The sequence below is a fragment of the Stigmatopora argus genome, chromosome 1 (assembly GCF_051989625.1).
Source record: "Stigmatopora argus isolate UIUO_Sarg chromosome 1, RoL_Sarg_1.0, whole genome shotgun sequence".
Lineage (NCBI taxonomy): Eukaryota > Metazoa > Chordata > Actinopteri > Syngnathiformes > Syngnathidae > Stigmatopora > Stigmatopora argus.
In genome coordinates, this window is record NC_135387.1 from 16298006 (window position 1) to 16316784 (window position 18779).

Sequence of the window (18779 nt, forward strand, 5' to 3'; positions counted from 1 at the left end):
AAGCCTTTTAATCGTAAACTCACACTTCACTAACAAAAAAATTAGAGCACATAGCCAAGCCATTATTTACTCAGTGCTCTGAACAATGTCAATTTAACCTTTGCACCTGTGAAACAAAAGTATTTCAAAGTCGTTAGCTCTTATTCATCCCGTTCCACTCTTCTTGGAATTGAGAAATTGATCTCAGTCTGGTTAAATTTTTGTTTTTTAAATTAAAAACATTAAAAATAAAAAAAAATAAACATAACCCTTGCCTTAAGCATATTAAAAAAATATACTGTTCAATATATTTTCACGAGTTTAAGACAATATTTCATGTTCATTTTTTATGCATGTTTACTTCTTCACAGTTTCATTGAGAATAAACATCCACTACAGCATCATTGTTTGTTTGAGACCATTTTTTTACTTTCTGTAAATAATTTCTCCACTTGATAATATTTGTATTTGCGATAACAGTCAAACAAAATGGGCAATTTTAATGGAACAAAAATTGATGGCTCTGTACAGACATCTCTGAAACCTTCAAATTTTTTAAGTCATAAACTTTACTATATGAATATTTTTAAGGTGTTACTAGCAAATAATAAAATTGTGACAAATTATGAAATTGATTAATTCTTGGAACAGATTTCAACCTAAAGCAAGCGGCACCAAAGCTATAAAGGAGTTGGTCTCTTTTTACTAAAGCTGTTCACACATTTTGCCTAAAATAGTTTTGCATTACTTGTTTATGCTCACAACATTTTAGGATTATATATTGGCCTGATAGGTCAAAATTGTTAGCATTAATAAAACATTGAGCATGAATTTTGCCATGCTACGCTCATCTTTTCCAAGCAGGTGGAAAGAATGATGTATTTATTTAACCATGTCAAAATATCCAACCATAACTTATTCTTCACCCTGAAAAGAATGATGTCACTTAGTACATAAATACATAGTATGTACAAATAAATAGACACAAATATAGTATGTGTTGAAAAGTGTCAAGGTGAGTCCCTTTAAGTCCATCACTTGTGGTATGTTTGACAGGTGGAGATGATGTGCACAGCTGAGGTCCACTACAGTTCATGAGGAGCTGGCAGGGAGTAAGCTTGATAATTATTATGATTTTTTTCTCTCTTCTGTTAGCATGAGGTAAAGGTTTTCCAGAAGAAGTTTTTACAGGGAGCCTTGCGGTCACGCTGAGGAAGCGATAGCCTGTTGTAGACGGCCCTCTCCTCCAGGCGTGCCTCCAGTGGCTCTTCCAATTCATCAGGTGACGTCTCTTCTGGGATCATGTTGGTGTCCAATGCTCCTTCTAGCAAACTGGACACAAGTTTCAGGATCAGCTCTTTGCTCTGTTTGCTAAGGTCTTGTCCCTGGAGAAAGAAATCCATTTTTCATGAAGACATTATGAATTCTTTGGTATTTCAAAGTGGAATTGAAAACGCAGAATAAAATTGGACTCTCTGTTTGTCTGCAACGGACCCCTAATTAGAAACTCCTTCTAAACGAATCTCAACTATTTTAAAAATGCATCCAAATATTTTTCAAACTTGCTACATTTGAATTAATGCATTCAGAAGAATGTATATTTTTTGTAGGTTTACTGGTACAGACAATCTTAACCTTTGACACTATTTAAGATTTATTCGTTTTGGATCTGTTAAATAATTTAAGCAGCACACTCCAGGACTGAAATCTTTACTTATTTTGTTTGTGGTCTTTGCCCATTACTAAAATGTTGTGATTCTCAGTTATATATGTTGTATATTCCAACTACACAAAACATTTAGGAAATGTACTATTACATACATTGACTATGCTCACGCCTGATCAAACCGCAATCCAAGTATAGTAAAATCTAAATTCCTCCAATCGTGTAAATCAATATGGGAAGAATTATATCTTTTTTTTTTTAAACAATCTTACAGGGAGACCCTGTGTCAAATGCAAACTATCGTCGTTAACGCAGGCAAAACTGTTAAGAAGAAAAAAAAGATGTGAATCATTCTCACCCTATTTAGCCCCTGCATGGGGCTCCTGTCTTCCACGGGAAGTATGGCGGCTGCTTTGACACTGAGCAGGACCCCCATGAAGGCTGCCAACACCACCAGGATCTGCATGGTGGAACTTTGGAGAGAGGCGCTGGAGAAGAAGATGGGCGAGCGGGAGTGGAAGTAGTTGTAGTTTGGAGGAGAGCTCAGCTGGTGGTCACAAAGATTTGGAAGCTGGAGAAATGTTGCTTTCCTTTCGGTCCCTGACTCTTTTTATATAGCTGTCTGACGTAGAAGGTGGAGGGAGTGTGACGGCGGGGGTATGTGCGCGTGACTTTGAGTGGGTGTGAGTGTCTGAGATGAGGATGGGTCTGACCAGAACAAATCGAAGTAGAAAACAGTTAACCGGTATGCCAAATAGCGAAGTGGGCACATGATTATGGTTCATCTGGACCAATAGACACGTACCCCTCACACACCTCACATAAAAAAATGAAAAAACAACAACTTGGATGATTGAGACATAGATAGCCAATTCGAAGTTTATATTCCCCTGAAGCCTCCTTCAAATGGATAAAGTAACCATAGCTGACTTGTTGTCAATGATGTGGCAAGTGTTTCTCATAGCTTCTGATGAGCTATGTGACGCCTTCAAATCAAAATCGAATGGTCTGACACCAGTCACGACTTCAAATCCACAAAACAAACTTTGGCCTGAGTGAACATTTAAAGAGAACAAGGAAGACAATCTTCTTCAGCGAGGAGACAGAGCTGAGGTTTAACCTGCCACATCACTTTAACAATCTCATTTTTATGTAGTTTCATGAACAATTGCACTCTGATGGGTGCTGCCTGTGCTTTGAAAAGATGTTCCAATGGCACCTTTGAACTTTTACTGTCATAGTCAGTCCCTGTTCTCTTGCAGCTATAGTTAAATAAGTAACAATGGAATCAAATTGTGTTATTTATAATAGGAGTAAAATTGAAAGCAATCAAAATGCCAAACATTGATCAACAGCGTAATTTGTTTAAAATGTCCTTTTCCTAAAAAGAATGGTTTTCATGGAAATCTCTGCAATGTTTCAGCAATAAAATTGTTAAAAACATTGCTTTGTATTGTTTCATTCGTTAGATCAAATATAAAAATGTAGCAATATAGTCATTATATGACACAATACTCAGAGTACATACATTTTCTACTAGAAACAATGTATGTAGTACATCATTATCCATCAGTTACCATTCATACAGCATTTTTTGCAAGATAAAATATATACATAATATACAAAAGGTAAAATATTTTTTTTTACAAAGCAAGTAAATTGTGACAAACGTAGCAGATTTGTTGTTGTTGTAATTTCCCCAGTTGTTAACATATCTGCTTTGCAGTTCTACTGTTTGGGTTAGAATACGGTCTCTGGCCATTGTATGTAGCATTTGCATATTATCCCTGCGCTTCCATGGATTTTCTGTGCAATCTAATTTGGACCCTCGATTCAAAGATGAACCTCAATTGATTATTTATAGATAAAAGTGATTTTCAATGAGTGGTACTTGAGCTTGCGGTAATAAAATGCTCTAATGATAACAACGAATAATGTCACAATAATGAAAAAGGTAAGACTGAGTCATTGACATTTGGGAAAATGGCCACCATAGTTAATTTTGAATATGTGGCAATAATGCTTGAATGGTTCAAGAGAAAAAGCATTGTGCTCAATTATTTAATTTAAAAAGAAAATTCACAATTTTATTTAAACTCTGATATCTGCCCAAATATAATGTTACATTTCTTCAAATCTTGGGTTTAGTTCTGTACTACGAATCTTTGAGTCTGAAAACTGCACTCCATAATCAGAATGTATATAATGATTATTACCGTGTGTTGGAGTTTTCTTCTTTGCTTCCAAGCCAATAAACTTGACTATGAGGAAATCTAAGAGTAACTGTACATCTAAGAGTAACTATAAGATGCTTAGTAAACTAAATTTTGTTTTCCTATCATAATGATCTTGCCTTAACATGTGAGCTAATATATATATATATATATATATATATATATATATATATATATATATATATATATATATATATATATATATATATATATATATATATATATATATATATATATATATATATAAAGTCTTTACGGTAGGGGGAAAGTGCTGGTAATGTGTCTTACCTTACCCCATGGTGTGGTACAGCGCAGCTCCAACGTGATGCTGTGACGTATGCAGGAAAGGCCACTGGCAGTGAGAGATCACAGCTTACTTCCATCCTAGTAAGTCATTTCAGTTGGTGTGAACAAATTGATTGGTTGTGCATTCAGATCAGTTTTTAAAAGGTTTTGCTCACTCTCTACGTGATATTTGAAAGGCCCCAAGCCAATTCTGAGAATAAACGAGTTAAAAAGCTATAAATATAGAACTGAGCGTTGTATGTAGTTTTTGGACCATGAAAAAGATGTCACTGAGGAAGTATACAGCTTATCAATTCATATGATGCCACATTATATGATCATTACACTTATAAGTAGCCTTTCACCTGGGTTTAAACAACAATATAGCATTCAGTATATGAAATGGTGGGACAAAACCTGACGGAGAGCTCTCTGGCAGAAACAAGCTTCAAATTATGAAAAAGTGTATAGTCAAATGATGTGTGTAAATAGCAACATATTTTTGAGGAAAAAAATCATAGCAACACCCTAGTAATATTTCTATAATTTGTGAAAATATTCTATCTTGCGTGGCTAACATTTCTAGTTTAAAAAAAGGTTCTATTTTGGATAGAAGGATAAATGGATCACATTTTTCAATTTCATAACCCTACCTAATTACCACGTATTAAAGTTATATAAATATAGTTTTTTTAAAGGCTGTATTTTTCTAAGGGGAAAATAGCATGATTTGAAATAATATATTTCATAAATAAACATTTTCTAAGACTGGGCAAACCAAATTTTGCTGTTTTTTCCATGAATACAATGACAAATAACATCAGGCCTTCAAACATAAACCCTCAGATGACTAAAACCATCTGCTGTCACAGAAATCTTACACCATCTGTCATAATTTGGGTGAAGTGATGTGTAATCAACCAATAACAAATGAAAAAATGATATACTAATTATATATATTTTTTTAAAAACTGGTGTGGCTCAACATGTACCCAGACAAGAATAAAGTAAATCGAATCTAGGGTATTTCTGAGACTGGCAATATATATGATCACCCTGTGTGCCTCAATATTATGTGGAGCAACATGAAATGAAAGGTTGCCATCTGGCGTCTAGAACGTGGAAGCACAAAATTATTTATGCATGGATAATAATATTGTCACAAAGTATAGATAACAAGTCAACGCTAAACACCTGTTAATGATAGCGTTCCATCTAGTTGTAAAACATTTCCTTGTTTTGCCTGTCACTGGAACACATGGAAGAACAAAAAGTCAAACAAAAATAAAGCGAATAATAATAATGATACATTTAATTGAAATCGAACAATTGCTCGTGTGCAATGGCTCAGTGTTCGGGAACAATTGCAGAATACGACTTATCAGACCATTGAAAATACTCTTTGATCAAGCTACGAAGCCACAACGACTCAAGTGTTGTGCATTTCAGTCTAATCATTATCATGTGTTTGGTTAACAGAATATACAGTGCAAGAATTGTATTTATAAAAAAAAATTAAAAAATACTTTTTTTCCTTCCAGCAATTGTTTTGAAATGTTAGCCAAAAAACTGCTCTGAAAAATAACGGTGTTCCAAATTAAGCCAGTAACAAGGTTCCTACAATTAGTCAAAGTCCTAGTAATTGCATAATGATTTAGCATTTTAACTAATTTTACAGCTTGTTCTCTACATAGAAAGCTTATCATCCATACCAAATCATAGCATCAAGCAGTTGTTGGATTTTTAAGTTAGAATTTTCTACCTCACTGTTAATGCATACAGATCCATATTCGACAAAGAGCCTATGAGGTGTATTGGTTTCTTAAAACATGAATGTGTTCATTTCCTGAATGTAGACGGCATGCACTGACAATCCGATGAACAGAATATTTCCATTGAAAGTGCAGCAAAAACGGCACGTAAACTGTTGCGCAACAACTGCCCACAGATTCAATTTGAAGATTACTACGTCCTTCGGCAAGAGGTCAGAATTGGATGGCGTCATCATCAGTGCCCATGAGACAAGTTCAGAATGAACATGAACAGAAAACATCAGGATGTAAACTGGTGTTAAAGACTGGAAGGACTGAAAGAAACAGAGCAATTGCACCTACCCCACAAATAAACTTCGATATGTTAAGGAGAATATGATATAGAGGTGGGCCTAATGGATCTGAGGAGGAGAAGCTGTTGGTACTTGTTCAGAGGAGCTGGTAAAGGATGAAAACACTGTTCTTCTGTGGCCATTCAAGCCTCTTTGAGTACCTGCCAATGACCATGGAAAGCAGGAAAGATGATGGGTTAGACACATGTTCAACCTTATGTAGTTGAGCCAAGGAATGTTTTACATTTAAAAATATCCCACAGTACAATATAGCAATATAGATGCCACAAAAAAGTATCGTACGGTCGTAACGTGATTCCCGAATAATGCTCAACGGTATGAAACACGCTCTTCCATATACGTGTCCTCGTGTCACAAGAGCTAGCTTTGAGTGAGACAAAAATAAAGCAGTTAACATTTTGGCCAAAATATCTTCCTGAAGGTCACTGGTTCATGTCTGTGCACCCCTAAATTTAATTTGTAGCAGACGTGTATGAAAATGAGTGAACAATTTACATCACTCATTGCTCTACATGCTGATAGTCTGAGCTGTCTAAAAGTTCTGTTAACTCAAGTTTTGCCATGGGTTGTCTAGCTATTGCTGCTAAAGATAAGCACTGTTTAGCTAGTGGGTGCCATGCAGTTAGCAGAGCACTCTTCTTGATGAAATTTCACTCAGAAATGCCTCCTTGACACGCATTGTCCCAATTAATCCTGAAATTGGTTGCATTTCCACTATCAAGAAGAAAGCATTGCTGCACAGGGGTAGTGGATAAAAGTTTGTTGATGTCGGTGTGCAACTACTGTTGAGGACATTGAATAGATCGATTTATTTGTATTTATTTTATTGTTCTGCTGATCGTTTTTGTTCCTTACTTTGTGTAACTTGGGATTTATGTCGTCTAATTTTTGTGGTCGACAACAAACTTCCTTTCTTAGCTCTATTGTCACAGGTGTGCAAATATGACACCGTTCATTGGGTTGATGACAAACCAAATACATTTTTTCACAGTCAACAAAGGCCCTTTCTAAGTTTGTTTTGTTGGTCTTTGGTTTGAAAAGTCACCATGATTATAGTCAATAACCTTTTCTTTCTTGAGTAGAAAGGAAACTTTTAGAGTGCATAGTTTAGTTAAAGTGCTACCAATGTCCCTGTCAAGGCTGTTAGGTCCAAAGGGAAGCACTGACAGAACAAACTAAGATGTTTAAGTTAGGGTCGCGTAACGACAAGTTGTTTTGCAGACAAAATATTAATTAAAATTACAATTTCCGAACAGAATTATATGACTATTGAGAACACTGACCTTTCGCGCAAACTCAGGAAGTACGAATGCCGCTTTGTGAACCTCTGTGTTATAATATTTCAGGTTCATGCTTTCCAGTTCTCCTTTTGACAGTTCTCTCACCGGCTTTTGGAAATGTGTTTCCTAAAAGGGGAGGGATGGTTTGACATTAATTATAAAAAAAAATCAATCACAGGGAAACAACAAGCAAGTTGGAAAAATTGGTGTGTTGAGACACTTACAGGGTTCTTACTGCAGAGCATGAATCCAATTTGTCCACTGGGATAAGTTGGGATGGTGCCATAGGCATAGTCCACGACTGGGAATAAGCTTTTGCAGAAGGTTTGCATTTCTTTTATCAGATCCAAATGCAGCCATTGACATTCTCCTGCGCACATTACAATAACTGCTTTGTACCAGTGTATATGTGCTATATTAATCAGACTTAAGAACAAGGCTTAAACATAAAAAGTTAAACTACCACTCCTGCTGCTGCAGTTATTGAAACAAAAAATAGAATTTGGGAACACCAGGTGCCTGGAACGTACAGCTAGAAAACTCCTGAAACTGATTCATTTATTCAACTCATTTCTTCTCTACCCTCTTGGCTCTGAGACTAAGATGAGCAAAAGATATATAACTTGGCTTTCACAGAGGGGCATACTGCTTCAGAAAATGAATCAAGTCTGATTAAATGAAATAAAAAGTACCCTGGGAGCAGAGAATGCCGCCATTTGTCAATGCTGTCTTCATCAGTTGATAGTAACTCTCCTTGAATAAACTCTCAGCAGGGCCTGCATCTCATGCACACAAACACGTCAATTAAGATATGACACAAACTCTTTGGAAAGTAAACTTACCAACAGGGTCCGATGAATCAGTGATAATGACATCAAAGGCATCCTGGTTTTTCTTCATGAACTCAAAGCCATCGCCTACGTGGAGGGTGAGTTTGGGACTAAAGAAACCTTTGGCCATTCCAGGGAGGAATTTCTTCGAGACGTCAATGACATCCTATGAAGGAGACAACGGAGCATTGCGGTGAGCATACACTATGGCGATAAGTAAAGGATAGGTGATTCATAAAATTAAGTTGCCTTGTAGAGGTTATCGTGTTTATGAGTATAATCCCCAAATTTCACACAGAAGCTGACTAACTTGCTGTGAGTAGAGTATCTCGTGATGCACCGATTTGATGAAAGTTTGGCCTCACCTCGTCGATCTCGCAGAGAACAACAGACTCCACCTCTGGATTCTTTACCACCTCTCTGAGTACACCGCCATCACCACCACCAATAATGAGAACCTGTTGATAGAGTGGCACATACTTAGACAAGGCAACACATTACAGAGATGCAGTGACATTAGTATTACTTTACTTATAACTATGCTCTGGATTTTTCCTTGAAAGATTAATCACATTCTGTGGATATCATCTCTAGTTAATTGTATACATTACTACCTTCTTGGGATTACTACCTTCTTGGGAGAAGGGTGGCTGTACAGGGGAAGATTGGCAATCATTTCCTGATAAGCAAATTCATCTCTCTCCGTGCATTGGATCACCCCATCCAGTACGAGCACGTTGCCGTACGTTTTACTGAAAAGAGTAAGTTACACCGTCAGAGTTGTTAGAATTGAATTAGTTTAAACTTTAAAAAAACACTGCACTTGTGCTTAGGCCAAATCCAATTTCAGCGGAAAATTTGGTAGCATGCAAATCCTTATCTTAAAAAAGTCAGCTAAAAAGTATAATGCATTAGCATGAATTAGTTAGTTATATTGAGACCATTCTTTATGATCTTGAACTACTTCATAAGCGATGCTAGTGGCTGCCAACACACACAGGAATAGCAGCGTTAGCAAGGAGCAGGGACCTTTAAGAACACACCTCTTGAACACCAACACGTCTTGAAACTTGGATTTCTTGTGGTAGAGGATTTCATCAACTTCGAGACTAGTTGCTTGGCCTGGCCATAGTGTGCACGTCTCCTTAAACCACCCGTCCCTGATATTGTCCATGCCGGCAACCGCGAACTCAGGTAAACGTGTTTATGAACCAGCCAACGTAACACGCGACAACGTTTTGACACTTGGCTATTCTTCACAACCATACGTGCTGCTACGCATCGGAGCAAATAGCTGCCGCAGGACGTCATTACGCACAGGTACGCGAGCCAATGGGGTGTCGGAAACAAGCACCCATAACATAGTTTGTTCGACTTGCACCGCTGGCATTCAGATATCTACCGTAGATACACGTTCCTTAGGAGTACGTCTCTGTGACAACGTTTCGCTTTCGGCGAAATCCGCGAGGGGCCATCATCGATCGTAAAAAAACGTACAAAACACGTGACTAGATAAAAATCTAAACATCGATTGGTTATAACATGAATAAACGTAAGGTTGGTAAGGAAATAAGCAGTTGCCTCTACCAAGATGGCCGCTATGTACGCATGCTAGTTACCCGGGTCGCTACAACTGTACAAGCCACTGATCCTGAAGCCCACGTGTTCGGCAGGGAGACAGTACGACTGCGCAGTACTGAACAGCAAAAAAAGAAAGTGTTGAAAACACAAATCTAAAAAGTTCACAAAAATGTAATTATCAGAGAAATGTATCCAAAGTAAACACGAAATGCGTATTTAAAAATCCTTTAAAAGTCCTGTTTGGAAAAATGTAATCAACTATTAAACCTGACACGTGGGCTTTGCTCAACAGCTTTAAATTGGTTAATTATTCTACTTACAAGTCAGATAATGTCAACATAGGACTCTGTTAACATTACGTCCCACTCTCCCATGTAGAAGATGCATTGTTTTTATTTCTTAGTAAAAACTGTCCTTGGGTTCCTTTGTGAACTCCAGAATGAGCTGTACAGTACATCAGTATTTCAAACAGTTGATTGCTATTTTTTGAATTTTTTTAACAGTGACAGTATGAATTTTTACGAACAAATTCTTTAATAATATACTGTTATTCTGCATATTTACAGGGTAAACATGTCAATGGAAAAAAAATCCCGGTTAAAAAAGATGAATTGTTAGGGAAAAGAAGTAGGTATTTATTTTTTGGGCCAGTTGTGGCGAAATCCCCTGGAAAAAATAAGATTAATATTTGGTTAAATGATCAGTAAAAACATGTTATTTATAATAACTATAATTATTCACCTGTTTGAGGTTCCAGCTACGTATGACATACTTTTACTTTCGGCCACCGGAACCCTCTTTTTCCCAGCTGCCATTTTCTATAGGACACACGTTAAAAAAACAAAACACTAAGTATAGTGTTATATACATTTGTATTGAATATTTGTAACCAATACCTTTTTCCTGGGCTCATGGGATTGCTTGTTTGGATCAAACTGTGAGTTGTCCTTCGACTTACTCCCTGAAAAGAAAAAGAAAAACTTTGATTCAGTATATTTTGAATAGCACAATCCGCTTGTAATATTATTTATGCATATACACACACAAAACTATATTTTAAAGAGGTAGAAAAAAAACATACCAGAAAAGACTTTGAAGTCTGACTGACTGTAGTCAAAAGGTTTGAAGCTCTCCTCAGAAGGAGCTTCGGTTTTACGATTCTTTTCTGTAGATTTTAGTTTTTTACTGGGTTTGGGAGTTGACTCTCCAACTTCACTTGGGACCCTCTCACGTTTTTTTCCATCCACCTTTGCGCATTTCTGATCAAATAAGAAAGGAGAAATTAAAATAACTGGAATCCAGATTGAATAAAATGTACATGCAAATTACAGCACTCCCAGTTTGTAATCACTGCTCTACAAACTAAACTTTGCTAAGGCTTTGAGGAGTGATTGATATGTCTCCAACGATCTAGGCATTCTTAGATGTCTCGTTTGACAGCTACATAACGTCCATTTTCACCTCTTAAGAGACAAAGTTCAAGAGGAAAATACTCACGGCGAGCTGGCGCACAGTGGCCACATTTTCCAGAGACTCTTGGTAGCTTTCTTTAGCCTTTTGTCGGTCTTCTGATTAAAATGCACAAAACATTCGGATGATATTCAGTAGTATTAAAGGAGACATGAAGAATTTTGTAATCATGAATGAATTCATTGCGGCAATTGTCCTTTCTGCTCTTTGTTTTGCATTTTTTTTACTGTACTTTATGCCAAGTAAAAAATTGTTTCAACTTTACTTTCTAAATAAAATTAAAGCACATATTTATAAGAACCCACATTAAGCCTGTGTATTCCACAATGTTACCTGCTGCCTTTTTAGCTTGCAGCTTTGCCTCTGCCTTGGCTTTCTTCGTCGACTCCAGATCCTTCTGCTGTTGTTCCATGGTCTGGAGTTTCCATCTTTTACTGATCTAAAAAAAGCAGTATTGTTATATTTGTGCTTTTAGTCCCCATTTGATTAAAAATAATAGTCCATGTACCTCAAATATCTTTGAAGAAGGGTCAAATTTTGCATTCTCATTTACATGCACACCAGTGGAAGGCAAGTACTAAAATCACAAAAGAACACAGATAAATATTGTGCACCACTTTGAAAAATATTCAAGTCATTCAACAAAGCCAGGGTCTGGCCAATTTTTACCATCCTAAAAGGGTTTTCAAACGACTCTCTGATTCGCCTGGCTTTCATTTGAACCACCGAGAGAGACTCTAGCATTTCTTTTACATCAGGCTCCTTCAATAAATTTAAAGAAAAATACTTTGTTATAACAATTCATACTGTGAAGAAAAAAAAACTTTTAGGAGAGCTTACCATTACCTCAAACAGAGTAATTTTGGCAGAAGCCACAAGATGTCTTATTTTCTCAATATTGTTGTCAGATTTCTGGTCATCATCAAAGAGCACTCCTTCTTTGATTGGCAGGTCTGTGGTAGGACAAAATTAATTGATTAAGCCACTGAGAAATCTGTTTGGGATATTTACACCTACAGCAATAACTTTCTTTTTCCTGTCTCTAATTGTATTTTGCCGTGAATACACAGAATCTCACCATTAGCAGAAACATGAGGCTCAGTATGGTCAGGGACTCTGGATGTGTCATGAGGACCAAACAATGTAACCTGTGGCTGCAAAACGAGCAACAAAATCACAATCATTCCTAATGCTACAGGGAAATGACTATTTTCTAAGAGAGGTTTCTCACCTTCTTTATGGGTAGGAGCCCTTTGTTCTTTTGCATTGCGATTTCAGCCTATGTGGAGAAATCCAAAGTGGTGATAACGGACAGTGTAATAGTTCACGGGGTAGACTAGGTCTTACTTTAAGGAGAGGCATTTCTCGGGCCTCCTGCACCAACAAATGAAGCTCATTGACCTGCTGCCTCACCAACGGGGGTATGGGATTACAACAAGCAATGATACCCTGAGGCTCTCTGAGGAAAAAATAATAAAACACAAATTTCAGGCCCAAAGAACAAATGGATCATTGTTCAAGCAGGAGAATGAGTTATCCTACTTCGGCAGCTCCTCAGATATCTTGATCATCATGTGGGTGGGCAGGACATATCTATAAAAACAAAAGTACACACACACACAACTGTATTGAGAACAATACACTACGATTTTCCCTGAACACGTGGGCTGTGAAAACCTGTCTCAAACAGTTGAGATCCATCTCCAAACAGCATACCCGGTGCTTTCATCTTCCTGCCGAGCAAGCTTGTCCCTCCAGGCGAACAGTAGTCTGAAGGCAGTGAGCTGCTGAGTGTTGAAAGACCTTTTCTGCTTCCTCTGCAACTCCAGGTAGGATTCCTCTGTGAATATTGGCTTTGCGTATTTCTGTGTGGGAGAGGGAACACAGTGAGACTGGTGAATGTCAGAAATGGAACATATTATTGACGAGACATGGAATAAAGTAGAAAACGCCGAAGAGACATTTGAATTTCTTTGGAGCAACAAGTCAAAGTTGTACACACTTTGAGGGAAATGTCTTTGCTCCTGTTCCAGACACTCTGGATTAGACCAGGCTGACCGTGGTTAAAGTCAAAGAGCTGCGCCTTCATACAATCGAAGATATAAAGGAGATAGTGGGTGTCACTGCGAGCATAGACTGCCATCTCATCTGGCAAGGGCCTATGGAGAAAATGTAGTATTTAATGTTACTGCAACTCCAACTTCCAAGTAATGAAAATATGATCAAAATGGTATCATACCGGATTCTCCAATCAGCAAGCTGATAACGCTTATCTGAATCCACTTTGCAGTAGTGCTTGAGCAGGTGGTCGAGGGAATGTCTGGCCATGTTTAAAGCCCGACTGGCCTGGTGCGTGTCAAACAAATTGACCACATACAAGCCAAAGTCCCTCTGGAGCCACTCGATGTCTGAGTCGGCACCGTGAAAAACCTAATGGACGTTAAAAAAAGAAAACTAGTTTTGTCATCCATTATCTACACTTCTTCTCCTGTTCAGGGTCACAAAAGTAAAGAAGCAGTTAAATTACTTTGACTGCAGAGGGGTTGGTGAAAGACTCGTTCAGGATGTACATCTCACTGCGGAGTTCCAAGGTGTCAATGATGAAGTCCTGCTCCCTGGTAGAGATCTGCATCAGACAAGTGACTCCCAGAAAACTCCTGTACGAATGGTGCTGTCATGGGAGTTGAGATGATGTCAGTTGGCAAACAGGTCGCTACACCACGGTCTGATAAATGTCATAACTTCTGATGGTGTATGTACCTCGAGGTCCACTGCAAACTCAGACACTTTGTTTAGCTTCTCATTCAGTGCCACCAAATCTTCTAGCGTGTCAATGAATTGGCAGCTTGTCTCTTCTATTGGTTTGTACATCTACAAATATAGTAAATATATATTAAAAATACTTTTAAAAAATCCCAATTTTTAAATTTACATGGACAAATGGCCTTTTGCCTACTGTTTCAAAGTACCTTGGGCTCCGTCTTGGACAGAATGCTATCTGGTACTGAAAGATTATCCAATTCAAACTGGTAAGGGTGTGCAAACCTGTCAACAAATGATAATGAGCCTTCAGAGTAACATTGGCATAAGGCAGAAAAAATATATGGAATTTGATGAATTTTAAGTCCTCACATGTCCACTTTATATTCTTGTGTGCGCTGCTGATGAATTAAGTCGGCCAGCGCGGCTGGGACATCAAGATCTTCTGGTCTCTCTTTGCGGAGGTGTTGCGTAGTAAAATCTATTCTCAAACAGTTAAAAGAGCAAGTAAGACCTTGAGAAAAGGTAGGACTTTGACAATTTTACAGATACAATGTCACCCCACATCAACAGATTGATGGAATCTGTAATCAGAATGCGGTAAACAAGAAATATGTTCTCCCTAGGTTCTATAATATGATTATATAGTAATGTTTTGACAGAATCTTACATGAAGGAAGTGGTTTCAGTGCATTGGGCTTGATGAAAATCTTGGGAATAAACGGTGTGTTACTGTTGTCAATTTTATCCTTGAATTTCATCTGTGGCCTTTGAATATTCTTGGCTTGGAGAAGTCTGAACGTCTCAGAGCGACCGCCAGAGCCCGAACCCTGGTAAATACAAGCACCATTTTGGTTCGGGGAGAGACAGCATCTTGTATTGGGGGGACGAGAGGCAAGAAATGCAAGAGAGCCAACCTTGCGATTCCAGCTGGAAACGACAATCTTTGGCGGCTGATAGCCTGTGGGCATGACAGGCTGCTGGCTCCTGTTCACACCATCAGCCTCATCCAGAAGAATTCCCTGAGAATTAGGTATAAATTCTCAAACTGTTTGTATAACATAAAATCACATGTCACAAAAAAATAAAATAAAATTGTAGCACATACCACTTTTTCCAAGATCACATCATTAGAGTCCACAACCAGATCAAATCTCTCCTCCAATCCAGTGAGCTTATTGCAGTCTCTCATCAGAGAGCGGCAATTGTGATGTTGCATGATTTGGCTCATGCTACACAGAGAAACATGTCAGGTTACCTGTATGCTATGTACAGTACTTCGCAGGGTTCGACATAAAAAGCTTCTTACTGTGCAGAAATCATTAAATACGAACAGACAGACTTTGAATGGATCGCAATGAATACAAAATAGAACATAATTTTTGCCCATGACCTCATGACCCACTGACATCAACACTTTCGCATGAAAGTCTATAGCCTGACTCAAACCCCATAGACATGTATTTTACCTGCTGACTAGCATTATGAGAAAGGAACACCTTACAACAAATACTGTGTAACTGAGACAATAGTTAAAGTATGGAAAAGCACACAAAAATGAAGATTGAATTTTGGGATGTGAATGTGGGTAAGGCTGTTATTAAAAACAAATGTATTACTAAATATCAATTTAACTGTATTTTTCTTCTATCTGTAGCTTTGCTCACTTAATTGGTGCTGTATTTATACATGAAAAAATTTTAGCTTCTGAGTTGTGGATCAGATGCCAATACAGTACTGAAAATGCCTGTAAAAAATGAAAATATTCACATTGCTCATGGTAAATAAAAATAATTGGTCTTGGTGTACACTTTTGGAGAAGAGAAGACATCAACATAGGAAACGTCTCTTATATTGTCTTGTCCCCTCCTCTACTTTACAGCAGACATCTGTGCCTAGACAGGTGGACCTTTATTTCTTCAAAGGAAGCATGATCATAATTGATAAACTCACCAGATCAGGAGCTTATCCCCTTGAACTTGGCAGAATTCCTGGAATCCAGGGAAGCTGCGATAGAAATCAAATTCGTCCCCAATTTGAGGTAAGCCGCCAGAGGCTTTGGTGGCCAAAAACACGGAACCCAAGCCATGCTGCACAGAAGAGATATTACTTGGATGCTGTAGAATGATGTCACTTTAAATGAAGTGTATTACTAAGGCACATGAAAAATACGCATGTACAACTATGATATCAAATGAGAATCAGCCAAACCATCATTTTATGAATGAAAAATGAATATATAAATAAAACATATACTTATAATGATTGAAAAGTTTAAGGTCTGCTTTAGATAATGTGTAAATGACAACTTGTCCAATTGCAGGATTATCTCAACACGTTGTTACCATTGCATCGTTGTTGTTTTCCCCCCTAATAGGTTGAATGTATGTCATAAATATTTAGGGGATGCCACCAAAATTCTGAACGCTTAGCAATTTGCACAGGTTGCAGCCCTGGGATCAAAGATCAAAATAAAGATGTAAATTGCAGTGGCGACCCTCAGTACCAACAACTACTGTTATAACAATTTATATTTGATAGAGCAGTAAGGATATATTTGTTGATGTTTAGAACGAGCTAACGTGTAAACACGTTGCTAATCTTTACTCGGAACTTGTTCCATTAAGAACAAATAAATAAAAACGTACTTTAACAAAAGCATCCACGTCTTTGTAACCGGGGAAAAACTCCTTGGATTCATCGTCTCGGAGGTTGAGATCGTCGTTTCGTGAGCTTGAAGAGTCCATCGCAGAGTGTAATTTTTATAAAATACATGTGCAACAACGGGCTACGAATACTGACGACTTCCTCCTTGTCGTCTTCTTCTACACTTTCTACTTTGCATTTCCAGTAGACTCGACGCCCGTTAGCACTGATAACGATGTGGCGTGTAACTACATTAAAACGCAACTGGAGTTGGATGCACAAAAATCGTCTGAAGTGATCATAAATCAATCTACAGACCTATATATTGGATATTTCTTATTCTAATTTCAATATTTTCTTTGTCTGTAACGATTTAGGAAGCATTTTTATTTGACACGAACAGGTCTCACCTTTGACTGCGCCAAGATTATGGGTCCGCAGGGTGGCAGTGTTTACGTTTAATATCTGTTACTAAAATGTATGCATAGTACACGCGCTTTATCCTCACTAAGGTCGCGGGAGGTGCTGGATCCTATCCCAGCTGACTTCGGGCCAGAGGCGGGGGAAACCCTGAATCGGTGGCCAGCTGATCGCAGTACACAAGCAGACAGCCATTCACATCCATATCTCGGGGCAAACCAGAGTACCCGGAAATAACCCAGGCAGTCCCGGATAGAACATGCAAACTCCACACAGGTGGATCGACCTGGATTTGAACCCAGGACCCCAGAGCTGTGAGGCCGACGTGCTAACCACTCAGTCACCGGGCCACCCCGTTTAGTATCTGTTACTAGTAAATTATGCACATTACACTGGGCGCGCCTTCCTCTGAATGTTAAATTTAAAATATCAGCTCCTGCATGAACTTTAAATGTTCTCTAAGGTATTTGCGGGTAGGGTTAGGGCAAGCTACTGAAATTCAAAGCCTCCATAAATTCAAAAGCAGTTGCAGGGATTTAGGATGTAGTCTTATCTGTTGACCTAACATTTAGGCAGCAGGTCCTAAACCAGGGGTGGGCAAACTATTCCACAAAGGGTCGCAGTAGGTGCGGGTTTTCATTTCAACCCATTGAGAGGGCACCTTTTCACCAATCCGGTGTCCTACAAGTGCAATCAGTGGATTGCAGTCAGGTGCTTCTTGTTTTCTGCAGGAATCTCATTGGTTAAACTGTCTGTGCTATATCGGTTGGAACAAAAACCTGCACCCACACCGGCCCTCGAGGACCGGTTTGGTTTGCCCATGCCTGTCCTAAACTGTTCTTTAAATCATTGGCCTATATCCTATTTGTTTACCTTTCTGGCTTGATGAGAAACAAACAATATTCTTCAACAATCTGGTGCCAACTCTCTTTGATTGGAGTTGCCAGATAATCCTTGCAGGTTTCTTTGGACCGTATTTTCTAAAATTTCCGCCCCAGGTTTTCAATTCAGTTGAAATTTGGGCTATTTGCAGGCCATTGCATTGATGGGATGCTTTTTTCTCCAAGAAATGCTATCTGTTTTTTTTTTGCTGTTAGAGATGATGCTTCGTCATTTTGGAAAAAGATTTCATGATCCCCAAACATCTTTTCAATTAAATGGATAAGAAAGAAACTTTTTTTTCTGCAGAACAAAATGTCTAATTGAGTGGTTGCCTAAGAACGGTGTCCATGGTCACAATCCAGAATCCCAAAACAATGCGAGAAACACAATATAAAATTCAACAAAACAATCATGGACTATCGAAGGGTCCACTCCATCACAGCACCCCACTTTTTTCATGCGGTCTGTACTGCAAAGAAAGTTTCAGTTCCCTTACATAGTGATGCTGTGGTCAATACAAGGTGAAGAGCCATTGCTAAGTATCGACATGGCTGCTCGTTATGGATGATCTGTGGTGTGTGGGGAGAAACCTCTATTTTCCTGACTTCCTCTCATTGATCT

The 18779-nt window shown here is 38.2% G+C and overlaps 3 protein-coding genes across 5 annotated transcripts; all 3 read right to left on the bottom strand.

Annotated features, from left to right (window-relative positions):
• Positions 1–308: 308 nt before the first annotated feature.
• Positions 309–6404, bottom strand: sst6.1 (somatostatin family member 6.1). 3 transcript variants are annotated; one of them, XM_077612911.1, is made up of 5 exons: positions 6279–6357; positions 5359–5413; positions 4173–4263; positions 2004–2192; positions 309–1364 (listed from the first exon to the last, which is right to left on the bottom strand). In XM_077612911.1, exons 3-5 carry the CDS (start codon positions 4260–4262, stop codon positions 1131–1133), a joined length of 513 nt encoding a protein of 170 aa, XP_077469037.1. In that variant the 5' UTR covers position 4263; positions 5359–5413; positions 6279–6357; the 3' UTR covers positions 309–1130. The 3 variants fall into 3 exon arrangements, with proteins under 3 accessions (XP_077469037.1, XP_077469027.1, XP_077469044.1); XM_077612901.1 differs by lacking the exon at positions 5359–5413 and having other exon boundaries at positions 6279–6404; XM_077612918.1 differs by lacking the exons at positions 5359–5413; positions 6279–6357 and having other exon boundaries at positions 4168–4260.
• On the bottom strand, positions 5459–9733 carry srm (spermidine synthase). Its single transcript, XM_077612888.1, has 8 exons — positions 9443–9733; positions 9031–9151; positions 8765–8857; positions 8412–8565; positions 8262–8345; positions 7794–7939; positions 7573–7695; positions 5459–6429 (listed from the first exon to the last, which is right to left on the bottom strand). Exons 1-8 carry the CDS (start codon positions 9571–9573, stop codon positions 6412–6414), a joined length of 870 nt encoding a protein of 289 aa, XP_077469014.1. The 5' UTR covers positions 9574–9733; the 3' UTR covers positions 5459–6411.
• A 592-nt stretch (positions 9734–10325) lies between these two features.
• Positions 10326–17056, bottom strand: exosc10 (exosome component 10). The gene is made up of 25 exons (XM_077603306.1): positions 16859–17056; positions 16164–16300; positions 15319–15442; positions 15128–15232; positions 14881–15040; positions 14583–14691; positions 14420–14495; positions 14211–14321; positions 13978–14121; positions 13690–13880; positions 13453–13609; positions 13167–13315; positions 12993–13043; positions 12798–12909; positions 12682–12729; positions 12529–12604; positions 12297–12403; positions 12120–12212; positions 11959–12027; positions 11784–11889; positions 11478–11548; positions 11062–11239; positions 10877–10941; positions 10722–10798; positions 10326–10646 (listed from the first exon to the last, which is right to left on the bottom strand). The coding sequence occupies exons 1-25, from the start codon at positions 16955–16957 to the stop codon at positions 10616–10618; spliced, it is 2646 nt and encodes an 881-aa protein (XP_077459432.1). The 5' UTR covers positions 16958–17056; the 3' UTR covers positions 10326–10615.
• Positions 17057–18779: the final 1723 nt, after the last annotated feature.

Coding starts and splice junctions, on each gene's coding strand:
- sst6.1 (XM_077612901.1), bottom strand. CDS start 4,262: ATGGAAGTAAGCTGTGATCTCTCACTGCCAGTGGCCTTTCCTGCATAC. Junction 2,193..4,172: donor GCGCTGTACCACACCATGGG/GTAAGGTAAGAC, acceptor TGTGACCACCAG/CTGAGCTCTCCTCCAAACTA. Junction 1,365..2,003: donor CCATGCAGGGGCTAAATAGG/GTGAGAATGATT, acceptor TTCTTTCTCCAG/GGACAAGACCTTAGCAAACA.
- srm (XM_077612888.1), bottom strand. CDS start 9,573: ATGGACAATATCAGGGACGGGTGGTTTAAGGAGACGTGCACACTATGG. Junction 8,858..9,030: donor GCCACCCTTCTCCCAAGAAG/GTAGTAATCCCA, acceptor CTCTATCAACAG/GTTCTCATTATTGGTGGTGG. Junction 7,696..7,793: donor TGCTCTGCAGTAAGAACCCT/GTAAGTGTCTCA, acceptor CTCCCCTTTTAG/GAAACACATTTCCAAAAGCC.
- exosc10 (XM_077603306.1), bottom strand. CDS start 16,957: ATGGACTCTTCAAGCTCACGAAACGACGATCTCAACCTCCGAGACGAT. Junction 12,910..12,992: donor ATATCTGAGGAGCTGCCGAA/GTAGGATAACTC, acceptor TTTTTTCCTCAG/AGAGCCTCAGGGTATCATTG. Junction 12,213..12,296: donor CCAAAATTACTCTGTTTGAG/GTAATGGTAAGC, acceptor AATTTATTGAAG/GAGCCTGATGTAAAAGAAAT.